The 25,436-nt window shown below is 32.2% G+C and overlaps 1 protein-coding gene and 1 long non-coding RNA gene across 2 annotated transcripts; both read left to right on the top strand.

Moving 5' to 3' along the window:
- Positions 1-2,816: 2,816 nt before the first annotated feature.
- On the top strand, positions 2,817-3,907 carry LOC109802532 (uncharacterized). The gene is made up of 2 exons (XM_020363968.3): positions 2,817-3,186; positions 3,368-3,907. Exons 1-2 carry the CDS (start codon positions 2,928-2,930, stop codon positions 3,634-3,636), a joined length of 528 nt encoding a protein of 175 aa, XP_020219557.1. The 5' UTR covers positions 2,817-2,927; the 3' UTR covers positions 3,637-3,907.
- A 2,308-nt stretch (positions 3,908-6,215) lies between these two features.
- On the top strand, positions 6,216-10,916 carry LOC145956591 (uncharacterized). The gene is made up of 2 exons (XR_014432829.1): positions 6,216-9,724; positions 10,782-10,916. It is a non-coding gene; the product is annotated as an uncharacterized LOC145956591 (long non-coding RNA).
- The last annotated feature ends 14,520 nt before the right edge of the window (positions 10,917-25,436 follow it).

Below are 25,436 nucleotides of genomic sequence, written 5' to 3'. Positions count from 1 at the left end.
TTTTTCTTTGTTGAGATATAATACAGGAAGAAAATAAGTTGGAAGCTACAAGTCTCAAAAAGAAATCATTCCAAGCTACATAGAAGACTCGCTTCAAGCTAGTGAAATTCATTCAAAGTAACCAACAACTCATTCGATCGCTCTAAGGGAGCTAAGTCAAAGAACAATCCTAAAGAATTATACCAACTCACTTAGAGTGACCTACTTGGGCGTTTTGAGCGAATGAAATTCACTTAGAACCATCATAGGAGCGCTCTGATGAGCAAGCCAGAATAGAGAGCGAGCTTCATTAGAGCATGCATAAGCTCACTTAGATCGAGCTACTTGGGCATTCTAAGTGAGCAAAATTTGTCTAGAGTTACCATAAAAGTGCTTTGAGCGAGTGAAGTCAAATAACATCCTTAGAACCGCACACAAGTTTGCTTAAAGTGAGCCACATGGGCGCTCTGAGCAAGCAAATCTGACCTAAAAGTCCAAAAGAAATTGTTATAAAAATAGGGTCTCTAGGAGATCTCTATATTGCATTCTATCCATTAATATTCTTCTTAGCATAATTCTAGAGCGATTAAAGAGTTCTTATGAGGTTATTCTTGTAATCACAGATCGTTCAAATGTTCCTTTTGTTGTATAATCCTTAGTCATGAGTGACTAAGTCTCAACTGTTGGAGATTGAAGTAGCTACTACAACTATATATGTAATTTTCTATGTGTTGTTCCTTCAATAAAGTCTTTATTCAGTTAATTATTTTATTCTTATGCTTAAAGTTTGTTGTGGTATGATCAACCTCTATATGATTTTATAATTTTTAATCGAGGTTGAAAAATCCTTTTGAAATTATATCCTAGATAAAACGTTGATATTTATTACCAAGAAATTAGGATAAACTTTATCAGTCAACTTTTGGTTCTTGACCCTAATGCAAGATTATTTAACAAAAATTACAAAGGAAATGGGATTTTCCTTAAATAAAATTTTTCTCACCTAAAAAATTAGGTTTAAATCTAATTATAGACTGTCGAATTAACTGTATAATTATAACATTGAATGAAAAATTGAGAGGTTTTACATGAGAAAAGTTAGTGAATAAATTTCTGACTGTTTTCTCATTATATAAATTCAAATTCTTCATAATTTGTTGTTTTATTTTACTTTCACTAAATTTAAATATTTCTTGTTAAAAAATTTCAAATTCTTATTAAATAATCCATTTACTACTAAAACTATATTAAATAATTATAATTTAAGCTCTTGTGGATTTGATAACTTGGACTTCTATCCATTTTCCTACCTAGAACAATTGATATATTAGTCAAATACATAACAAGAACTAATTTAACATCTTAAATATTATATTATAGCACTTAAAGTAAAAAATAAAGACTAATTTTGTATTTTTATTTTTAAAAAATCACTAATTTTCAAGGATAAGCTTATTTCATCGGGTGCAAAATAAAAGACAAAATCATATTTTGGTAAAAAAAAAATAACTCAACCTTATTAAAATTCTTGAAAGTATTGCACTTGTCAAAGTTACATGATGCAACAAATAGCATAAAAAATTTCAAGAATATTATTTTTCAAGTTCTTGAAAATTTTACTACAGTGAAAAAAGAGAAATTGATTTTTGGGTTTTGGTGTACATGGAAGGGGAGAAATGATAAAGTGTGAAATAATGTAGAGTTTATATAGACTTTCCCTTTTAACTTGACTATGCAAATGATTTGTAATCGGAAAAAAAAAATGAGTCACATATTACAACCTTGACTTGTGTTATTTCATCAGTTGGAGTACTAAAGTACAACACATTGATGCTACTATTTTTATTGATTCTGAGCATTACAGTTATGGGGCTTGCATTTGTGATCATGATGACAATTTCTTTTTAGCTTTAACCGGTTAGTATCAAAGTAATATTACATTTTTGGAGGTGGAAACAATGACTTCTTCCAATGCATTGGCATAGATTACATCTATGAATTTCACGCACGTTGTTGAATCTGATTGTTAACAAATTGTTAATGTTATAACATGCAAAAAAAAAATTATGAACAATGAAACTTGCTTTATTTTGAAGAAGTGTGAAGAGATTTTGATTAGAAATTTGAATTATAATGTTAAATTTGTTTGCAGACAAGTCAATCGAATATCGTTCATACTTTAACTAAAGAGTTTACATTTTATGCTACTCTGGAAGTTTATGAATTTATATCCTTTTGTACTGAATCTATTATTATGAATGAACATATATGATTTAATTTGTTAAAAAAAAAAGTATTGCACTATATGTGAAGATAAAATTTGTATTTGAAGATTTTTTAACTTGGATATTTTCTTTACATATGTCGAATAATTATATTAAATTATTAATACATCTATTTTTTAAAATCATTAATACATTTATTTTTTCTTTCATCTCATTTCCACTTTTTTTAATTATTATTTTTTCATATCACTTATCACATATTACATTTTCTCTATCTTCGGTTTTTTTTTTAATCTTTTTATCCTTTCCACCTAAATAGCGTGCTTTTCTAACAGCTTAATTAAAAATTGTGCTATAAAGAATATTTCATACATTTATGGCATGAATTACACAAGTTTAAGGAGGATATGATAGATATTTAAGTGGAGGAGAACAAACTTGCACTTGGGAAAAACATTTCACATTCATATTCCAGTTGAGTTATTCAATCCATGCATAGTAATTCCTACCAACCCATATTCACTTGGACCAACACGTTGATTTGGCAGATTCGCACCACCTCATATTTCATGCGCCACCCTCCTTAGTAGTTAGTTCCCCACCCTATATAAACCACCCTTCCTCACATAATATCTCACACTACTCATTCTCTTTGTTTTATCAAACATCCTCGTTTGTTTTTTGTTATTTGCACTCGTTGCTAAAACAAGAACAATCCACCACATGGCCACCAAGTTTGTTCAGGGACTCACTCTATGTGTCATAGCAACCTCAATGTTCTCAGTGTGCATGGCCAACAAGGACTGGTCCATGCCTTCTAACTACTCTGATTGGTGGTCCAGATTCGGAAACCGTCACCAAAACAAGACACAACAACAACCCAGAAACATCATTGTAGGTGGTTCTGAGCATTGGCACTTCGGTTATAACTACACCAGTTGGGCTTTCAAGAATGGCCCATTTTACCTTAATGACACTCTAGGTCGGTCAATATTTTCTTCATATTTGTCAACACTATGCGTTAAGTATGTACATGATCATATAATTAAATTTAGATATATAGTCAAAATTAAGTCTTCAATTAATTTTCACTGTTTTACTAAATAAGTTCCCATGCATTATTTGATACTCACAAAGATATTGTGTTTAACTTTGTGGTTTAGTGTTCAAGTATGATGCTCCAAATGCTACCAGCTTCCCACATAGCGTGTACCTCTTTCCAAACTTCTGGAGTTTTTTGAATTGTGATGTTAAGAGTGCTAAGATGGTGGCGAATTCCACACAAGGTGTAGGAGAGGGCTTTCATTTCGTGTTAAAGAAGTGGCAGCCTTACTTCTTTGCTTGTGGTGAGAGAAATGGTTTTCATTGCAACAATGGACTCATGAAATTTGCTGTCATGCCAATGCTTCGCCCTTTCGGGCCATGGCCATGAGAAAATTAACTCATACAAGAACCAGACAGCTACTGCTTTTGTTATTATACCTCTTTCATTTTTCCATTATATACTTGCAGCTTATAAAGCTAATTTTATTTTTAATTTTGTTCTATTTATACTTTTCAAGGTACTTAATGTGATGCATTGACAAAATAATGTTATAGGGTGAATAAATGTTGAAGTTTTCTTTTAATGTTTCTTTGGTGTTAACAAATGTAACTTTCTATATACTCCTAGAAAAATAAATAAATTCCTCAGGGTTAACATATGTTTTAGGGCTAACATACGTTAAATTTCTACATATGCATTGAGAGGTTTATTTGTAGGGTTGTGAAATTTTAAATTTATTAGTTTTGACAATAATATTTGGTTCACTATTAATTAAGATATATTCAATCCGTTTTATTTATTTATTGGTATAAAATATTTACCAATTTTATTATAATTGATTTGAAAACCTAACTTGTCATATTTAGTTTTTGTCTTATCTACTAAACTTTTCAATTAAAAATAAAACGGTGAGTGGAAATATTTTCTCCATTTTTTTTAATACATATATATACATTTGGGCTACCAACCTAAAATAATACTAGCGGCATGCTAGAATAAATTCCAGTTTTATATTGTTCAAATATTATAATAGCAATATGCTTCATTTTATACATTAGTTGTATTGATATGATAATATTTTACAAAAACGTATAATTTACACATTGATTCATGCTCTATAAATATCTATATTATCGATTTTAGACATACATTTTCTACAAACTTGGATGGGCCACCAAAATGCCAAAAATCATCCTGAATGCCATGGGCTAGAATTTCCCCTAACGTATTTTGATTTTTGATCCAAAAAAAAAAAAAAAACCGTTACGGGGACCATTTTTCAGAGTCAACTCATGAAGTAATCCGACTCACGTATTGGACGGTTATAAAATAAATTGCTGGCTCGTTTTTCATAAATTGTCTTGACCCAAATTTGAAACACAAGTTATAACCATTTCCCCCTTTTTATGTTATAATTATAAATCTTTGAAATTTTGTATTTAATTTTTTAATTCTTTAGATTTACTATATATTATGAACTAATTAATGTGTTGTTGAACTTTTTATATTTACGTTTATAATCTTTTTTTTTTTTTTGTAAATTTGTATTTTCATGTTTTAAATTATGTGAACTAATTGTCTGATTCCCGAGTTAACTCATCTGCAGGAAAATAGTATTGTTTTTTTCTTTCTTGTAGTGACACCTTGACCTCTACTCGTTTTACATTAGCATCGATATTATTGTAAAATATTTTAGCTTTATTTAGTGGTGGTTTCATATTTTATATAAACAAAATATCATATACTAAGTCTCAATAAACATCCTAAAAATGATAATAACTTCTTTTTGGTTTCGGGTATTCTCGACTCAACGAAGCAATCATGCTTAGTAAGGTATAGCCAACGTTAACATCTTCCCTAAAAAAATTTTGAGCATTTAGTGAGAGATAAGTCTCATCTACCAAACCTAACTCTGCTTTGGTATCTTGATGACTTTTCAAAGAGGTCATAGCTTCATGTGATTTGGCTAAATGTACTAGAGCGTGGGAGTTGGCTTGACACAGTAATCTTGTGAAGGGTTTGGAGCGTGAAAGAGTGGCTAAATGTACAATAGTGTGTATGAAATTAATGTTGATGCGTCGCCATCTTTGTTGAGGAACATTCGTATGGGATTGTCATGGTTATTACTTTTTAGAGTTTGCAATTATGGGTTGTTCGTGGTAGGAATAGCTAAAACTTAACTTCATGGCATTGGCACCGTTAACACTCACAGGTGATCGAGCCTTCTATTCACAAGGAAGGTTTTCTCTTTCATAAGATTTCACTTGGAGGGGGATGCATGCAAATCGCAATGTTTAATTATATACGTTAAAAAGTTTAGAGTGAAGGAAGTTTCTTACCATTCTTATGACAGGGCAAAAAAACTCTTAATTTCGAATTTAAATCCATGCTATTGAGGGGAAAATTAACTAGGTCGCTTATTTGATCATCCTTATGATGGTGCAGTGCAATAATTTAGTCTTAAGAGATGTTTTGTCATTATTTATTATGTCAAATGGTGGCTGATTTTCATGACAACAAAGCTAATATATATTGCTTGTGGACAGAGGAACTACCAATTTATATATATTGGTTGTATCTTTTAGCTTAGGCGCTAGTTAAATAAATTTTATTTGAAGATAAAAATTGTTGAAAAATAGCTTTTCATATCACAAAAATGCATATGTTTATTTCAATTATTTAATTACAGCATATAATAAAAAATATTATTACTAAAATTTGTAAATGTTCTCTCAGGAGAGATTGTGTTCTTTGTGTCCTAGTTACTGATAACCGGAAGAGATACTTGTAGAAACATTTTAATGCTTGAATTATAAGAGAGTTTAGGTTAAAAACTGAAATTAGGATTAGAATGATACCTGGTATCCTATATATATATGTCTTGGACCTTATCTCTGGGCTTAGAGATAATGTTGCTTGATTTATACAAGGATATATGGTGGTAGTTATTTGAGATATTGTTCTTGATAATATGATCTTTGGTGCGATCCTGAGATTCTAAGACATGTGGTGCGAAGATCACTATTTCGTCATTGGAGATAATAATTACTTAGAGCTTTATCTTTACGAACCAAAGAGGGTGAGTTAGTGGCCTGCTCGACTCATCCAAGTTGGACACGAGCTCAACTCGATTCGACTCAAGCATCCTTCACTATCCTTGGGCTTCTCAGGCTGATGAAAGCCTCACACTTGTTAGAATTGGCTTTGATGCCCTGTGCATGAAGCCTAAGAATTTTTCACCTTGGACCCCAAAGGTACATTCAAGGTTGAAGCGCATTTTGTACTTTCTTATTTGAGCTAAGATTTCAATGAGGTCGATAACATGGTGCTTGAGTTGCTCAGACTCAACAACCACCTCATCAATGTAGACCTCCATGTTGCGATCAATCTATTCTTGGAAGACTTTGTCCTTCGACCTTCGATATGTCTCCCTTGAATTCTTGAGGTTGAAGGGCATCACTTTGTAGTAGTAGTTGGTGTTATCCATAACGAAAGTTGTTTTCTCCTTATCTACAGGGTACATCATGATTTGGTTATACTTAGAGTATGCATCTAGAAAGTTGAGCAATTGGTGGCTTAAGGCTTCGTCCACGAGGTGATTAATGTTGGGAGTTGGTATGTGTCTTTTAGACAAGTTTTGTTTAGGTCGGTGTAGTCAACACACACTCACCACTTCTTGCTCGCTTTTTTGACCATTACCACAATGGTGAGCCATGTGATGTAGGTGACCTCTCTTGTGAAATCAATGGCTTCTAGTTTTCGTGCTTCCTCTTTGGTCATGTTGCACCTTTCATCAACCAACTTTTGCCTTCTCTAAGCAACAGGCCTGACCTCTCGAAAAATAGAGAACTTATGGCATATGAAGTTTGGATCAATCCTTGGCATGTCAACATTACTCCATGTGAATAGGACGGTGTTGTTAAGGATGGTTCGAGCAATCTCTGTTCAGATTTTGGGAGATAAGTGTTTGCCAATCCTTTTCATTTGAATAGGTTGAGGTTTGGTATGGAGGTATTCTAATTCATCAGTAGATGTTTAGCGGGTATCCCCATGTTTAGACCAAGAATCAAGGTCAGAATCATAGATGGGTAGTAAGCTAATTGATTTTACTGTATAGTTTAATGCCATCACAAGGTACTTGGAGCTGGAGGAAAGTGTTCTAGTACTTGGAGTTTGGATTAATCCTTGGCATGTCAACACTACTCCATGCAAATAGGTCAACATTGTTGATGATGGTCCAAGTAACCTCTATTCAAATTTTAGGAGGTAGGTGCTTGACAATATTTTTCACTTGACCAGGATAAGGTCCGATCTAGAGGTCTTATAATTCATCGATAGGTGTCAGGCGGGTATCCTCATGTTTAGACTAAGAATAAAGGTTAGAATCGGAGATGGGAAATGAGTTGATTGATTCCACTGACAAGGTACTTGGAGCTGGAGGAAAGTGTTCTAATACTTGAAATTTAGATTAACCCTTGGCATGTTAACATTGCTCCATGCGAATAGGTCAACATTGTTGAGGATGGTCTGAGTAATCTCTATTCAAATTTTGGGCAGTAGGTGCTTGCCAATATTTTTCACTTGACTAGGATGAGGTTCGATCTAGAGGTCTTATAATTCATCGGTAGGTGTCAAGCTAGTATCCTCGTGTTTATATCAAGAATCAAGGTTAGAATTAGAGATGGGTGACAAGCTGACTGATTCCACTATATAGTTTGATGCCATCATGGGGTACTTGGAGTTGGAGGAAGCTGTTATAGTATAGAATGTCAATTGACCTCTCTTGGCCAACAAGGAATTTTTATACCTCCTAATTGGCGATCTAGATAGAGTTGACCATGGGGTCATTCTGATTGGAGTCCTTGCCTTAGAAGTCTTCATCTATGAAGGTGATTGGGGGATAGTGATCGAGGCGATCTGCCATGTGTGGTGATCACACTGTTGATGGTCCTGAGGTATCTCTTTCGTGACAACTTAGTGGAACTGCCTCCTTTGTAACCACTAGTTATAGTGTGTATTACCTTTCTAACCATGTTTTCATCACTATTTTTAGGTTTCCCCTCCTCCCTAGGAGGGTTTTGGTCTCACCTATCCCTTTGGCATCGGTAATCCCTTTCTCGACTTCGTGCTCAACCATGGGGATGGTCATCTTGACAATTTTCCTTCTAAACAAATTTTTTGAGGTGGCTTACTTGGATGAGTTCTTTGATTTTGTCCAATGGCAGTGTTTGCTACGATATGCGTCTTTCTAAGGTTGCCTAGGCTTGAAAAGTGTAAGTATTTGAGTGTTGAAGGTTTCCTAAAATACATTGGTGTAAGGGAGATTCAAAGGAGTGTAATTTTTATATGTCGGTGGTTTGGGATGTCGACCATTCTTAAATTTGATGTCATTGTGTGTTTGTAATTGATCGCCCTAGATGACTCGCCCTTAATGTTGGTCAAGGATCAATTCTTGCGCCAAATAACTTTTGTGTTCCTCTATTTGGATAAAGCTAGTGGTGCGAGTTCTCTACTCGTTCATACTAGTGAACTTGTCCTGATATAGGCCTTTGGAGAAAGGTCCTACCTTTAGTGTATTCAGCATAGCACTGAGGGCGACCTAAGGGAGAACGTTTTATATTTTGTTAGCCAAGAATAAGAATCTCTCCATGAAGGCTCGAAGTGGCTCATTGTTATCTTTTCTGAGGTTGAGTAGCACTAGAGTGGACATTTCATGAGATCGGTTGATAGTGAAGCATGTTGTGAACTATTGCATTATAACAATGTAACTAGGTATACTCAATGGGGGTTGGCAAGTATACCACAGTAGTGCATGGCTTTCAAGTGTTGTTAGGAAAATTTTGCATAGGACTATTTCATCTTGGGTGTACAAGTGCATCATGATTTTGTAGGTGATGAGGTGTTTGTTCGAGAATGTTGATCTATCATATGCCTTCATGACATTGTGCTTCCATCCTTGGGGAAGTGGTGCTTCAATCTTATCGTCAATGAAGGGATAACCATGATGTTTTCTGTAATATCCCAAATTTTATTAAATAAAACAAGTTATTTTGATTTTAAATATTTATTGAGATTATTAGAAGGTTTATCATATTTTTTATTTACGTATTTTACTATTTACATATACGTATTTTACTATTCACATATACGTATTTATGTATTTATGAATAGTAAATATATTATTATTTTAATGAATAGTAAAAATAATAATATTTTAATAAAAAGTATATATGATTAGAATGCCAATCATTCGAAGGAAATACGTAAGCCCTTACGTAAGTTTTCAAATAATTATATTAATATTAAATTATATTATATAATATTATGAATAGTAACTTAAGAATTGTTATAAATAAGAGACGGAGGTTTTGAAAAATGATACAATCGAAGTGGAAATTTAGAGAGAAAGATAGAGGGAGAGAGAGAAAATCCAAAAGAGGAGGTTCTGCTCAAGTTGTAACTCTTGTTTATCTAGGTAAGGGGGAGGAGAACCTTATCTTTTTAAAATTTTATATACTATTATGTGTAATTATTTATGCATTTATTTGATTATATTTATTTAGTGGGGTGCCCCTAACCTCACTATATTTATATATTTATTCAGTGAGGTGTTTCTAACCTCACTATATTTATATATTTATTCAGTGAGGTGTTTCTAACTTCACTATATTTATATATTTATTCAGTGAGGTGTTCTTAACCTCATTTAACTACTTAACTTTTAATTACAATGTTTATTTATGTTATTATTATATTTATTCAGTGAGGTGTTCCTAACCTCATCTAACTACTTAACTTTTAATTACTATGTTATTGTTATATTTATTCAGTGAGGTGTTCCTAACCTCATCTAACTATTTAACTTTTAATTATTATGTTTATTTATTTACGTTATTATTTAGTGGGGTGTTTCTAACCTCATATATTTGTTTAACCTTTAATTACTATTACTTATTCTATGATTATTCTTATCTATAATAATTATTAATATATTCACATTTTATATTGTTTAATTATTTTATAATAATTGTCATTGTCATTTAATTAATTAGTGCTCTTAATATATTTTATTTAAATTTGTGTTATTTAATTAAAGCTTAAATAATGATAAATTCTTAAATCTATTTTGAGTAATTTTTTTATGATTAATATAATTTGTTAAAATGTCTTTTACTCATTTTAAAGATAATTAATACTCTATGGCCATAGATGATAAAGTTTGAATTATTTGTAGCTGGAGGTTTAACCTTGGGGATTTAAATGAGTAAGAAATGGAGGTGGAATATCTTTTGGTTGGTGTTATAATGATGCTCATTTATCCTAACTAGTCACTACAAGTATAATTCAAATTTTATTGTATCAAAAAAATCTAATATTTAATCTGTATAAATATATATATATATATATATATATATGTTAAAATTTTATTTATAAATAATTATGTTTATTCGTTCGAATTATTGTATTTATTGGATATTGTTCTTACTCCTTTCTTTTCTTTGTTTTTTTTTAATTAAATATATTATAAATAGATGGATCAACTTGAGATTCCAGATCATTTTGCTGTTATTGTTACTGCTGTCCTACATGGAAGGAAATTGGAATACGGAGGCTATTTGATGGATCTGTTATAACTTTACTTGTCAATCATATTATTTTAATTGTAATTTTCTTTCCGTTATTAATATATATATTGTATTAACAGAGTAAGGAAAAGGAATAATGTGTAAAATAATACGTTATTCTAAATATTTTAGAACGATATGTTATGTATTAAATTCACAAGATATTCTTTTCTTTACTTTTATTTTTATTAAATAAATATATAGATATTGTTAATGATATAATTGCGAAAATATTATAAAATTTTATAATTTTATATTGTATAATTTGGGTATTAGAATTAGGCGTTACATTTTCCACCATACTGTGTGGATGCAATCTGAGGAGCTTGACCATCTTGGCCAAACAAGGAGCCTTGTGCGGTGTGGGTGTCTCTGGTGGTCTTGGAGGTCTTGTACTCCTTTGTTGTTGAGACACTCTTTTCCATGCAAATATCACTGTTTCCTTGCGTAGGGCTCAAAGTTCTTACTCATATTATGCATAATCAACCTTGTGCTATTAGTAGAGGGTAGCCAAGGCTTCCTTGTTGCTCTTCTGCATGGCCTCCATGTGTTGCAAGAGTTCAACATTGGACGATGTAATTGGTGGCACCGCTGTGGTGGCAGATGGTGCCATGGGCACCATAAGCGACATTATAGTGGTGGTAGTGGGTGCCAAGGGCAACTACACTAAGACTAGCCGATGTTGTCAATTGTCATAGAGATTGCTACTAAGTTGTTGCTTATTGTTTGGTTTTGAGTGGAAACCATGTGTGATCGAAGGATGCTCACTTCAACTCCACAGTGGGTACCAAATGTTTTTATTAGAATTTGCAAGTGTTATCTTGGGAGAGATTGTGTTCCTTGTTCTCCAGTTACTGACCATGGGAAAGGACACTTGCAAAAATACTTTAACACTCAAGTTAGAGAAGTATTAAGGTTAAAAATTGAAATTAGGGTTAAAATTATTCTTGGTGCCCTGTACATATGTGTTCAATCTTATCTCTACAATTAGAGATAATGTTGCTTGATTTATGGGAATATCTAGTAGTAATTATTGGAGATATTTTTCTTGATAATATGATCTTTAATGTGATCTCGAGATTTTGAGAGATGTGATACAAAAATCAGTATTTGGCCATTGGACGTAATAACTGCTTAGGGTTTTATCTTTATGGCCTAGAGAGGGCGAGCTAGTGGCTTGCTCGGTTCACCCGACTTGGACACAAACTCAACTGGGTTTGACTGAGGTGTGCGGTACAACTAGAGTTTCTCATTGCATTTCTTCATGAAAAGTGAAAATGTGAGAAGTGATATAACAAAATGGACAGAGAATTATATATAAAAAATAAAGAAGAAAAACGGTTAAAATCCTAATTTGGTTTCTTATAATATTTTAAAGTTTCAATTTAATCTCACTTTAATTTTTGGGTTCAATTTAGTCTCACTTGTCAAAAATACTAACAATGTTTACCTTCCATCTAAATTTCTTAAACGCCGTTAAAGAGCTGTGAAAATCACGCCCGTGATTCCCACAGTGTGAATCACATAAGAAAAAATCTGTTGAATAAAAATCGTGAAAATTACGCCCGTGATTTTCAATCACATGTATACTCCTAAACGATGTTTGAGAAATTTAGACAGAAGGTAAATATTACTAGCATTTTTAATAAGTGGGACTAAATTGAACCCAAAAATTAAAGTAGAACTAAATTAAAACTTTAAAATATTATAAGAGACCAAATTAGGATTTTAGCAAAGAAAAATAAAAACTATAAAATAGAGAGGAATGTGGTAATGATTATCCTATGAGGCTGTATCGTACATAGGACCGGGTATATCCTCAGATTAATTCAAACGACATTAACAATTTCCTTCCTTGTCAAATCTTAGAGATACTAAAAGGAATGGTACATTTGTAGCTTCAAAGCTGAATTTGCTTTTTTCATAAAAATGAAGGAATGAATACCTAAACTCCATGGTATCAACAAGGGATCTCGCCACCTTGCCTATACAGAATCCTGGAATAGTTAGTCTTAAGAAGTTGCAAGCATTTTTTTAGAATTAACATTACAAAACTGGTTTTATAAAATGAGAATTTTCTTTTATTTATATATACTATTTTGTCCATACTTCTATATCACAAATGAGATTTCACGCGAAAAAAGAGAACCAATTAAACTTAGAAATATAACAGAATGATATATTACAGAACTATTACACTCTTCCACATTCATTGCCTAAATATAGTAGCTAAAACCAAAAGTTTAGGTTCGCTTCCGAGCCATTGATTGAACGGGCACTACTAAAAGCTGCTGTTAAAGTGCTACTCTGAAATATCTCAGTAAGAAATCATAAAAGAAAGAAAAAGAGTGATAAATTGAAATGAGTATTGGGTGCAATACTACTACTATTGGTAGTGGAAAGTTGGAACTGACAAGTTGGCCTTACACTTGCTGCAAGCTGCATCATATGGATTTTCGGGAAAGTAGATAGAGAGATCTCAAGTTTAACACTGCAGGTTGGAAGCATGATTATGCTGGTAAAGGGTATGAGGATGAAATTGTGAATGTTTCTTCTAAAGTCTCAGATTATTAAACAACAATAGTATTTATCTTCCCTTGTGCTTCTTGAAGATCAGCAGTTGCTTAATTGACTTGTTTCAATGTTTTAATACCTCATTCGATGCCACCTTATTTCGAAAATTTTCTTTTCATGTTTAATATAGGCACTAATTTCTGTAGTCTACTTAAAGGTGGAGTTTGAGTCTGATGAAGATTCTTGATTGAAAATTTTGGCAGCAGTCAAAAAAGTGTCGGAACACTAATGTTGCAACAGGTACAATTTTTCATGTGCACAAGTGTTTGTTTTGTGACCCGTCAATGAAAAAGCTGAAGCAGAAGTTTTACTGTAACATTTACTAACCTTTTCTGTAAGCTACTTCATTGCAGATGTGGGGATTTGATCAACATTCATAGGCTTCATAATGGTTTTGATTTACTTTTGCAAAGTTGATTGATATGATGAAGAGAGATTAAAAGTTTGTTTATTGTCATTGGAGGGCATCATATTTTTTTCACCTTTAGGATCTGTATTGACATTGGAGAGCATCATATTTAACCAAAAGATATTACATAAATTAATTTAAATTCAAATTAAACATGTTTGAATGGTTTTTATGGTAAACTATTCGGTAAAGCTCTTTTTCGGTTGCTCAGCAGTGGCAGCTACACAGTTCAAGATTATTGAATTGAGTCCACATTTCAATTGAAATTAGACATACTCTCCACCAGTTGTTCTATGTTGAAGTTCATGTAGTAACACACTAAGCCATTATTAAGGTACCTTGGTTTTCATCTATACCAAATCATGATTTATCTCTCTAGTTGTGTTCCATACAAGTGGAAATTGGCACTGTACAAAGTACAAACACTAATTCTAGATATTCAGCATTCACTCACTCTCATCTCTGAAGACAATCTCTCTGCATATCCCTTTAATAGTTTCAGAACATATTCCATTAGAAAACTTGCATGGTTTGTAGAAGAATCCAGCCACCAAAACCAGCCAAACAACTTTCGGTGCTGGTGAAAAAAAATCAAAAGGGAAAATTACGATTTTGCCCCTAAGCTTTAGGATATTTACGAGATTGTCCTTGGAGCTTCAACTATAAATAGGCCTCCCCATTTCACTTGTAAATCAACTCAGAAATTACTCAAAAACACAAGTTTCCTCTTGTAGAGTGAGTGTTTGTTGAGTGAAGAGTTCTGTATTCCCACAATTTGTGGAAGGTGGTAATAAAATATTTTCGGAGTTGGTCCCGTGGATGTAGCTCTAGTGTAAGGGTGAACCACGTAAAATTCTTGTGTTGTCTACTTTCTTTTCTTTCTTTGTCTATCATCATCTAGCTAGTTTTATTTATTTGTTGCCGCCTATATGGCTGGATCCGCCTAAATGGCTTGTTTTATTAACATGTTTCTGCTTTCTTACCTAACAACTGGTATCAGAGCCAGGTTGTTTCTGCTAAACAGCTGGCGAGAGTACTGTTCAAGTAAATAGTATTTTGTGAAAAAAAAAAAAAAAAATACTATTTACGTGAATAGTGAATAGTGCAAATTGGTCTTCATCACCAATTTGGCAGAAGTTTGCAGAAGCGATCCGAGAAGAAGCAGATAAGTCATGGAGAGCAACACAGGCACCATGGTGAAATTGACGGCAACAAATTATTCATTGTGGAAGTCAATGATGGAGGATCGTCTTAATTTATTGGACCTTTACGATCCAATTGAAGGCGATGGATCGAAGCCCGAAAAGATGTCCGATGGTGATTGGAAGAAATTAAAGAAGAAGACTTTAAGTACCATCCGTCAATGGGTGGATATTACTCTCTATAATCAAGTGTCCAAAGAAACAGATCCCCAAGTTCTTTGGAAGAAGCTAGAGAGTATGTACGAGACAAAGAATGCTCAATCAAAAATATTCATGATGCGAAAGCTCATGAATTTGAAACTACAAGAAGGACGAGCCGTAGCGGAGCACGTGAATGACTTCGAAGGCCTAGTCATGCAACTAATTTCAGCAGGCTTAACGCTTGAAGATGAGATGCAAGCATTGCTACTCTTGGGGTCATTACCAGACAGTTGGGATACTTTAGTAGTATCCTTAAGTAATTCTGCACCAGAAGGCAAAGTATCATTGAATATGGTAAGAAATAGCATACTCAATGAGGAGATCCGAAGAAGAGATGCTGTCAAAAATGAGACTCATGCTCTTGTCACAGAACGCAGGAGTCGAAGTAAAAGCAGAACACCAAGAGGGCATAGAGATCATTCCAAGTCCAGGGAGAGACGCAGTTGCTACAACTGTGGCAAGCCAGGCCATCTCAAGAAAAATTGTAGATTCCTGAAGAAGGAAATCCAGGACAAGAATCAGGCAAATGACAGAAACACTGCAGCAGCAACATCAGCCAGTGATGATGAAATAACACTCTTATGTAATCAAGGAGAGTGTTGTCATATTGCAGAACCAGATGAGGAATGGATTATCGACTCGGCTACCTCATACCATTGTGTTCCCAAGAGGGAATACTTTACCACCTACAGAAAAGGAGATTTTGGCCACGTGAACATGGGGAACAAAAGTACTTCACAAATAGTGGGAATTGGTGACATCCACTTACAAACTGGTGTTGGGTGCACATTAATACTAAAAGATGTGCGGCATATTCCAGATATACGTTTGAACCTGATTTCTGTGAATGTGCTGGACAAGGAAGGATATGAACATTCCATGAAAGGTGGCAGATGGAAACTCACCAAGGGAAGCTTGGTGGTAGCAAAAGGGAAGTTATGTTGCACGCTTTACAAGACATATGTAAAGGTGTGTAAAGGACAACTAAATGCAGTGGAAAATGATGTTTCACCTAATTTATGGCACAGACGACTGGCGCACATAAGTGAGAAAGGATTACAACTTTTGGCCAAGCAGTCCCTTATTCCTCAAGCCAAAGGAGATTTTTTGAACCCTTGTGATTATTGCGTATTCGGTAAGCATCATAGAGTATCATTCAAAAAGAGCTCCAATCGGAAAAAGAATAAGTTGGAGCTAGTACATTCTGATGTATGTGGTCCCATGGAGGTAGAATCACTTGGTGGCAATAAATACTTTGTCACATTTATTGATGATGCTTCACGAAAGACATGGGTATACCTGCTACAAGCAAAAAGTCAGGTATTCCAATGTTTTCAGCAGTTTCATGCCATGGTAGAAAGGGAAACAGGAAAACAGTTGAAGTGTATCCGAACAGATAATGGTGGAGAATACATCTCAAAGGAGTTTAAAGATTATTGCTCCAAGTATGGTATTCGTCACGAGAAAACTGTTCCTGGCACACCTCAACACAATGACATTGCAGAACGGATGAATCGTACAATTGTGGAGAAGGTACGATGTATGCTCAGAATGGCTAAACTACCAAAGCCATTTTGGGGAGAAGCTGTACAGACTACTGTCTATCTCATCAACAGATTACCATCAGTACCATTGGGTTTTGATATTCCAGAGAGAGTTTGGGCAGGAAAAGAAGTAAGTTACTCTCATCTGAAAGTCTTTGGCTGCAAAGCATTTATGCACGTGCCAAAGGAACAAAGATCAAAGCTGGATGATAAAGCCATTCCTTGTGTTTTTGTTGGATACGGAAATGAGGAATTTGGTTACAAGCTATGGGATCCAGAAAGGAAGAGAATTGTCAGAAGCAGAGACGTAATATTCCATGAGCACGAGACGATAGAAGATCTAAAAGGTGGGGAAGCTGCAAAACCTATGGAAGATGGTGTTAATCCAACATCTCATGTTCCATCAGAATGTGCCACTGATGGAAGACAAACCCAAGAACCAGAACATGAGACAGAAGAGCCAGTTTTTGGGGATGAAGAAAGCGTAGATGAAGAAGTTGTTGTACCTGATACAGAGGCTAATGAGCAGGGGGAGCCATCCTATACCTCTGGGCAAGTAGAACCACAAATAAGAAGATCTACCAGAGAACGCCAACCATCTACAAAGTACCCCAGTTCTGAATACATCCTCATTGCTGATGAGGGAGAGCCTGAAAGCTTCCAAGAAGTGCAGTCTCATAAAGACAAAGGCTGCTGGGTGAAGGCAATGCAAGAGGAGATGGATTCTTTAAAAAGGAACAATACATATGAATTAGTACAGCTGCCAAAAGGAAGAAGAGTACTCAAAAATAAATGGGTATTCAAACTAAAGAAAGACGGTGATAAGCTAGTCAGACATAAAGCGAGACTCGTGGTAAAGGGTTTCAGCCAAAAGCAAGGTATTGACTTTGAAGAAATCTTTTCTCCAGTTGTTAAAATGTGTTCTATCAGAGTCATACTAGGACTAGTAGCAAGCATGGATCTGGAGTTGGAGCAGCTTGATGTAAAGACAGCATTTTTGCATGGTGATTTAGATGAAGAGATCTATATGGAGCAACCTGAAGGCTTTGAGGTCAAAGGAAAAGAGGATATGGTTTGCAAGTTAAAAAAGAGCTTGTATGGATTAAAACAAGCTCCACGACAATGGTATAAGAAGTTTGACTCATTCATAAAGAGTCAAGGTTTCAAAAGAACAGATGCAGATCCTTGTGTGTATATCAACAGATATCCAAATGGTAAATTCCTTATCCTTCTCCTATATGTGGATGATATGCTAATTGTAGGCCAAGATGTTCAAATGATCAAAAATCTGAAAGTAGAATTGTCAAAGGCATTTGACATGAAGGACATGGGCGCAGCAAAGCATATCTTAGGAATGGACATCATCAGAGATAGGAAAGCAGGAAAATTGTGGTTATCACAAGAAAGATATATTGAACGGGTTCTAGAGAGGTTCAATATGAAAAATGCTAAGCCTGTTATTACACCACTTGTTGGGCATTTCAAACTCAGCAAGAAATCATGTCCAACAATAAGGGAGAAAATGTCAACAATTCCATACTCTTCAGCAGTCGGAAGCTTAATGTACGCTATGGTGTGTACAAGACCAGATATCGCTCATGCTGTTGGCGTCGTGAGTAGATATTTATCAAATCCCGGGAAGACACATTGGGAAGCAGTAAAATGGATCTTGAGATACTTGAGAGGAACATCCAAACTGTGTTTAAGATTTGGAGGAGCCAAACCAATTCTTGAAGGCTATACAGATGCAGATATGGCTGGAGACCTTGATGATAGAAAATCCACTTCAGGATATATATTTACTTTTTCAGGGGGAGCTATATCATGGCAATCTAAGTTGCAAAAATGCATTTCCTTATCCACAACTGAAGCAGAATATGTTGCGGCTACTGAAGCTGGAAAGGAGATGTTGTGGATGAAGAAATTTCTTCAAGAACTAGGGTTGAAGCAAGAGGAATACATAGTTTATTGCGATAGTCAAAGTGCTTTAGACTTGAGCAAGAATACTATGTACCACTCTCGGACTAAACATATTGATGTAAGGTATCACTGGATCAGATTGGCCATTGAAAAGCAGTTATTCCAGTTAAAGAAGATTCATACAGATAGAAATGCTGCTGATATGCTAACAAAGAATGTGACCAGAGAAAAGCTCAGACGATGTATCGAGCTTGTCGGGATGACTGTGGCTGGAGGGGGAGATTTGTAGAAGAATCCAGCCACCAAAACCAGCCAAACAACTTTCGGTGCTGGTGAAAAAAAATCAAAAGGGAAAATTACGATTTTGCCCCTAAGCTTTAGGATATTTACGAGATTGTCCTTGGAGCTTCAACTATAAATAGGCCTCCCCATTTCACTTGTAAATCAACTCAGAAATTACTCAAAAACACAAGTTTCCTCTTGTAGAGTGAGTGTTTGTTGAGTGAAGAGTTCTGTATTCCCACAATTTGTGGAAGGTGGTAATAAAATATTTTCGGAGTTGGTCCCGTGGATGTAGCCCTAGTGTAAGGGTGAACCACGTAAAATTCTTGTGTTGTCTACTTTCTTTTCTTTCTTTGTCTATCATCATCTAGCTAGTTTTATTTATTTGTTGCCGCCTATATGGCTGGATCCGCCTAAATGGCTGGTTTTATTAACATGTTTCTGCTTTCTTACCTAACAGGTTTGTCCTTTAGATGATCCAAAAAAGTGAATAAAATTCGTATTGTCAAGGATTGACTGAAAGATAAAGTCAGTCGAGGAAACACTAAAACGAAATTAAAAACAATTATTGGGCACCTCTGATTTGGAGATTTTGAGAGAACAGAAACAAAATTGAACAAGACTGTCAAGTATCTTCTCTCTTTAATCTTTATCCCATTAATTCGTGGCTACGTTATCACACTTTACATCTGAAAACGAAAGATGTGGAATCTTATGCCACTCTTGTACCCCTTTGGATTTTGCAATTGGAATGATGCTCCAAATACATGAGAGATTCATATAAAATAAGAATATGCGTGTAATGTGGCCTACCTTGCTAATGCTATCAGCTAAATCTATGTAAAGGTAGGTTTGGGTTGGTGAGCTATCAAACAGTATATATCTGATGGAGAAATTGTGATTATTGAGTACCTGGCATTTGGTGGTTTTCAAATAGGCTTACTTTGTGTTGTGATGCATTTGAGCCTTCAAGTTCAAATGTTCAATATACATTACATTGACAAGAAGGGACCATGTACTGTTAGCATATTAAATTCCAAAATATCCTCTGCCTCACAAACACTTCCTCCTCATATTGTAGGTTGAGATAAAGATGTCTTTGACTGTTCGTGGTTGGGGGAAATTTGGAATTTAAGTAAACTACAAATTCCACTTGTTTCTTTCCTTGTGGCCTCGTTTAATTCGAATTAAAAAGTTCAAACTCAGTGTAATGCACTCAAATAATATGATTGCTTAGCTTTTATGTCCCATAATTAGAATAAATATCCAACCTCACCAAATTGTCACGGGTTTCAAGAACTGCGATTAACCATGATGAAGCAAAACTAAATTACTGGTGAGTGGAAGCTAGTGAAAGTCATTTTTATAATCAAACCTATTACAAGTTTCTCGAATTGATAAAATAAAGAGAATACAAATTGTAATTCGAAAACATTCATTTGCCAATTAAAAATGAAATGATTTTTTTTATATTAAATACAAATCTCTATTTTATACTATTGTGATTTTAGAGATTTTTTTTCAATCAATTTTATTTTAAAAATATTTTAATATTTTATCTAATTTTATTTTTATTATCATAATTATTTATGAATTAAATTTTAATATTTTTAAAATAAAAAAAAATAATATTATATTATAAAATAAATTATTTGTTATAAATCTAAAATATGATTTATATGTTTAAAAATATTTATTTATAAAATTTTTAATCAATTCTTATATATTAAACATGAATCATTATCTTGAACGAAAGTGTTTTTGAGAGCTTTCTTTAATAAGAGGATTTGTAAAAAAAATTTAAAATTTTTATCTAATTTATTTTTATTTATTATAATTATTTATTAATTAAACATTAATATCTTAAAATAAATTAACAATAAATAAAAATAATTTGTACTATAATTTAAATTATTTATCATAATCTTAAAATATAATTTATATATTTAAAAATATCTATTTATATAAATTTTAAATATAATTTATATATTTAAATATAATATTTATTTATATATAATTTATTATAAATTATAATTATATATAATAAATATGTTTTTGCATTATACATATTAAAATATTAATAAAAGTATATAAGATCTTATGATGTAAATTAGAATAGATATTTTCAGTCATATTATTTATAAAACTTTTTCTTTAACGAAAGTATTTAAAGAAAATGGATGAAGGATAAATTTTTTAATTAGTTTATATTGGATTAAATAAAAAAAATTGTTATTATAAATTAAATTATACAATTATCTTTTATCATTACGACACTATTTTGTTTCCTTTTTATAAAATATAGGGTTGTATAATTACTTATATTAAATACATAATAGATTATATAGACATTTTAACACTGCATTTATATAGTAAGCTTAGTATATATAATCAAATATAAAATTACCATAATTAATTACGGGGAATGCTAGAAAAATGGTTTTTATAATAATTTTAGTTGAAATTTATTAAAAAATATAAAAGTTGGTGAGTCTCACATCTTATTTAATGATTTTAATTTTATGATTTTTCAATAAATTCTAATTAATAAAAGAATGTATTAAGATAAATGTGCTACTAACACTCTTCATTGATTATATATGCTTCGAAGTATGAAATCAATGAAAGAACCTATAGTCACACACAAGACAAAGACAACAAAAGTGATTAATTTATGAGTTATAGACATTTAGACTAAAGCAATATACAAACTCTATTTGCAAGTATCATCCAAAGAGACAACAACACAAACTCATAAGCAATGAGAAAAAAGCACTTAGGTGAAAACATATAACGGGGGAAAATATATATATATATATATATATATATATATATATATATATATATATATATATATATATATATATATATATATATATATATATATAAACTTCCTTGAAATCCTTTCTAATATGTGAGGAATAAAAAACATATGGGACTTACCAAATATCCTTCACACTTCTACTCAATTTTTCTATAAAAAATATATTAAAAAGTTTAACTTTCATCCTCTTGCCTCCCCCTCCTCTTAACCTCCACCTCACCAAGCACAATGTAAGGAATGAATGTGATTTTTGTATTTAGTAAACTAAGGTATCTTTAGTCGAAAGTTAAGAACTAATCATTTGAAATTCTGAGATCATTTAAGAAATTAATTTCTCCTAACAAATATTTTTTTATATACACACAAATAAGAGATCAAACCTTTGACAATGTACTTATGAGACAAGATTTTCTGCCAACTATGTTACACTTTGTTGGTAGGAATGAATATGATTTAATTTGTAAATTATCTTTTAGTTAAAATCAATTAATGAAAGTTATTTGAATAGTTATATGTACAAGGGATTGACATTAAAGGGACTTAGATTCTTTTCACTTGAGAGATTAGGGTTAAGAGAATATTTGTTAGGGGTGTTCATGTATCATTTTGGTTCGAATTATGAGTAAATTAAAGTTAGAACCAATCAATTTAATTAGTTTCTAATTGGATTTACCAAAAAAAAATTGTGATCTAAACCAAACCAAGCCAATCAACAATGGATTGGTTGGGTTTAGATTAATCAATTTTCTTAAAAAAAATGATAGATATATTTAATTTTTGAAACATATGATACATTATTTGATCCTAAATCTTAAATAAAAATCTATTATTAGAAAAGTGTAAATAACATTTGAGAGTAAATAAAAAAAATAGTGTAGAAAATATAAAATTAAAGTAGTAAAATATAGTATAATATTTAAAATTAAATTATTCTAAAACATTTAAAACTAAATTAGTCCTTCAAATATAATTAAATTGTCTAAATTACAATCATTATCTAAGTAATTTTGATACATTATAATAAAATCATTATGTAATATTAATAAAATCACAATAATATAAAATAATAATAATTTTAATTAATTCAATTTTTGGATCATTAAATTTGTAATATGCAAATTCGTGATTCAAACAATTAAGATAAAATTTAATTAATTTAAATTGAATTTGATTTGATAAAATAAATCAAATAAACTTAATTAATTTGATTTAAATTATCAATTTTATTGAATTGTTCAAATTGAGAAACACACCTGATATTTGAATTGATATTTTGAAACTCAAAAGATAGCATATAAAATGTATATTGAAAAAGAATGTTGTTTCGGGAAGTGTAATCACAACACCTCACTTCCTTATCTCATCATTTCATATTTGTTTTCATTGATACTTAAAAAAAACACAAAAAAATATTGTTTAAACTTTATTTTGCATATCATTGAAACTAAATGAAAAATTATCCATTTATCATTTAAAATATTCATTCTATGAAATAACTTGTGATTATATTATCGAATTTTATACAAGTCTTTGTAGAGATGCTTCACTGATTAATTATTGAATACTTAACAAATTGGTATATTTATCTCAGAGTTAACTATATAATAAAATATTTCCATATACTCTAAATTTGTTAACATACTTTGCAATATAAAAAATTATTATTCATTTTCCAAATACACTAACAATAGTTAGCCATAGAATAAATAGGATAGCATCATGTTAGTAAGGTTGAAAAGAGTTTGCAAGCTCCTTATTGTTTAAACATTATAAAGTGACTTTCAGTTTATCAATAAAAAGCATTTTAATATAAATTTATAACTAAGATTATGATAAACTCACGTCTCTGAATTTCATTTATTATCATTTTACAGGAAGCAATTGAGCCTTGGCAGTGTTGTCTTAGGTAAGGTAGGAAAGAGATTTACTGTGATAGTTTCACTGTCGCTCTCATCGTTACTGTTAATCTGATGGTGCAGTACCAGCAATAAGTCGTGCAACAATCCCAACAACCCAACCCACCCATTTTATACTGAAAAACAATTATAGTATAAATTGTGAAGGTAAATCATAAACGTAACGCAGATGATAACAAGTGATTTTAGGGTATTGATTGAAAAAAGTACTACCATATGATTTTTATAAATAATAATATTAATTCTGTAACTACGAGATGCGAAAGGGAATGAATACCCACTGCACAATTAACATCGCTATCGAAGGAGTGAGAGAAGAAAGTGTAACACCAGCGATCATGTTTGTGTTACCATGACATGTGCATCACACGTATGCCCATCAATGTGGGGACTAATCTTCCTCTTACATAATTTGGAACCAGTAATCATCACCTCCTTTAATTGTTTAAATAATGATAGTGCTCAATATTTTTTCAGAACATAAAAAAAAATGATGGAAATAAATTAATCAGGGAAGGGTTTCAAGTACTCCAAGTCATCGTCCACTTAAGATATGTAATAGTATTGACTGTTTTCACAACCGTGGCAAAAAAATTAAAATAAATCAGTATTTACATTATAGGTTACTTTTGAGGTTACTATGTTTGAGGTTACTTTTGATGTCGGTTTAAATGAAAATCAGTATTTACATTATAGGTTCATTACCACTGGCATCTGAAACAAGCTAGGGAAATTTACTCAGTTATAATGAAAGTCTTAAATTCTATGGGCAGGGTGAAAAATAAAATGGGTGGCATTGCAGAGGAGGGTTCCACAATAATGTTTACCTTTAAGCAGCTGAACAACTTTAAATAAATGCATTGATTAAACTCACCACAAAGAATGGTTAATTATGGTCAAAATTGTGTGCATTTCGAAGCAATGTTGAGGGAAAATAAAAGCTGTTTGTTTATTCCTTACTATGGGATTTGGTGGGGAACCCACTTTCATTGGCACATGATGATGATGAGGCGGGAAAAACATTATTCCAAAGTCAAATTTTGTCACCAGAAATTGTTAACTATAGCCATTATCGATATATAGGTATTTAAGTTTAGTTAATTGGAAAATATATTGATTTGAAGCATGATTAAGATATATTTACTTTTAAAAGATATGGTTACACATTACTTATTGATTTTAAATAGTACCTAAACGTACCAAAGTATATCTTTTTTTAGCTTGTTAGGAGGAATAATTTTGGTTACTCTTTAAGAAGCAAAAAAGTGAGTGAATGGGGTAAAAATAAAATTATCTTTGCTCAAACAACCAGAAAATCACAAAGAAACTAGTACTTTATTGATTATCTCAGCCTACTCTAACATACACCATTAATATTTAGGATTTTTAAATAAGTGAATCATTCATACACTGTTAATATAAAAGTTTTTATATTGGCAACCAATCAAAATTTTTAAATTATTTTATTTTATTTTTATTTTATTAAATAAGCAACTGACATAATATTATTAAAAAATATAATTAATTGCTCGTATAAAAAAAAATTTACACGGATAATATATAGGTAATTAACTTTTTTTTCAATTCAATGGGATTTCTTTAGAGAGACCTGGTACGTTTTGAATGTTAGTGAATGTTTCATTAGAAAGCATCAATTATGCTATTATAAGGGTGTCTATTACAGTTGAAT

Source organism: Cajanus cajan, chromosome 3 (genome assembly GCF_000230855.2).
Source record: "Cajanus cajan strain Asha chromosome 3, NIPB_CcT2T_4, whole genome shotgun sequence".
Classification (NCBI taxonomy): Eukaryota; Viridiplantae; Streptophyta; class Magnoliopsida; order Fabales; family Fabaceae; genus Cajanus; species Cajanus cajan.
The sequence above is the reverse complement of the archived record's forward strand: the minus strand, read 5'-3'. Positions and strand labels throughout refer to the sequence as shown.

Bases quoted from the DNA above. Each gene is read 5' to 3' on its own strand.
- LOC109802532 (XM_020363968.3), top strand. From the start codon at position 2,928: ATGGCCACCAAGTTTGTTCAGGGACTCACTCTATGTGTCATAGCAACC. The intron at 3,187-3,367 runs GTCGGTCAATAT...TTTGTGGTTTAG, and splicing joins TTACCTTAATGACACTCTAG to TGTTCAAGTATGATGCTCCA.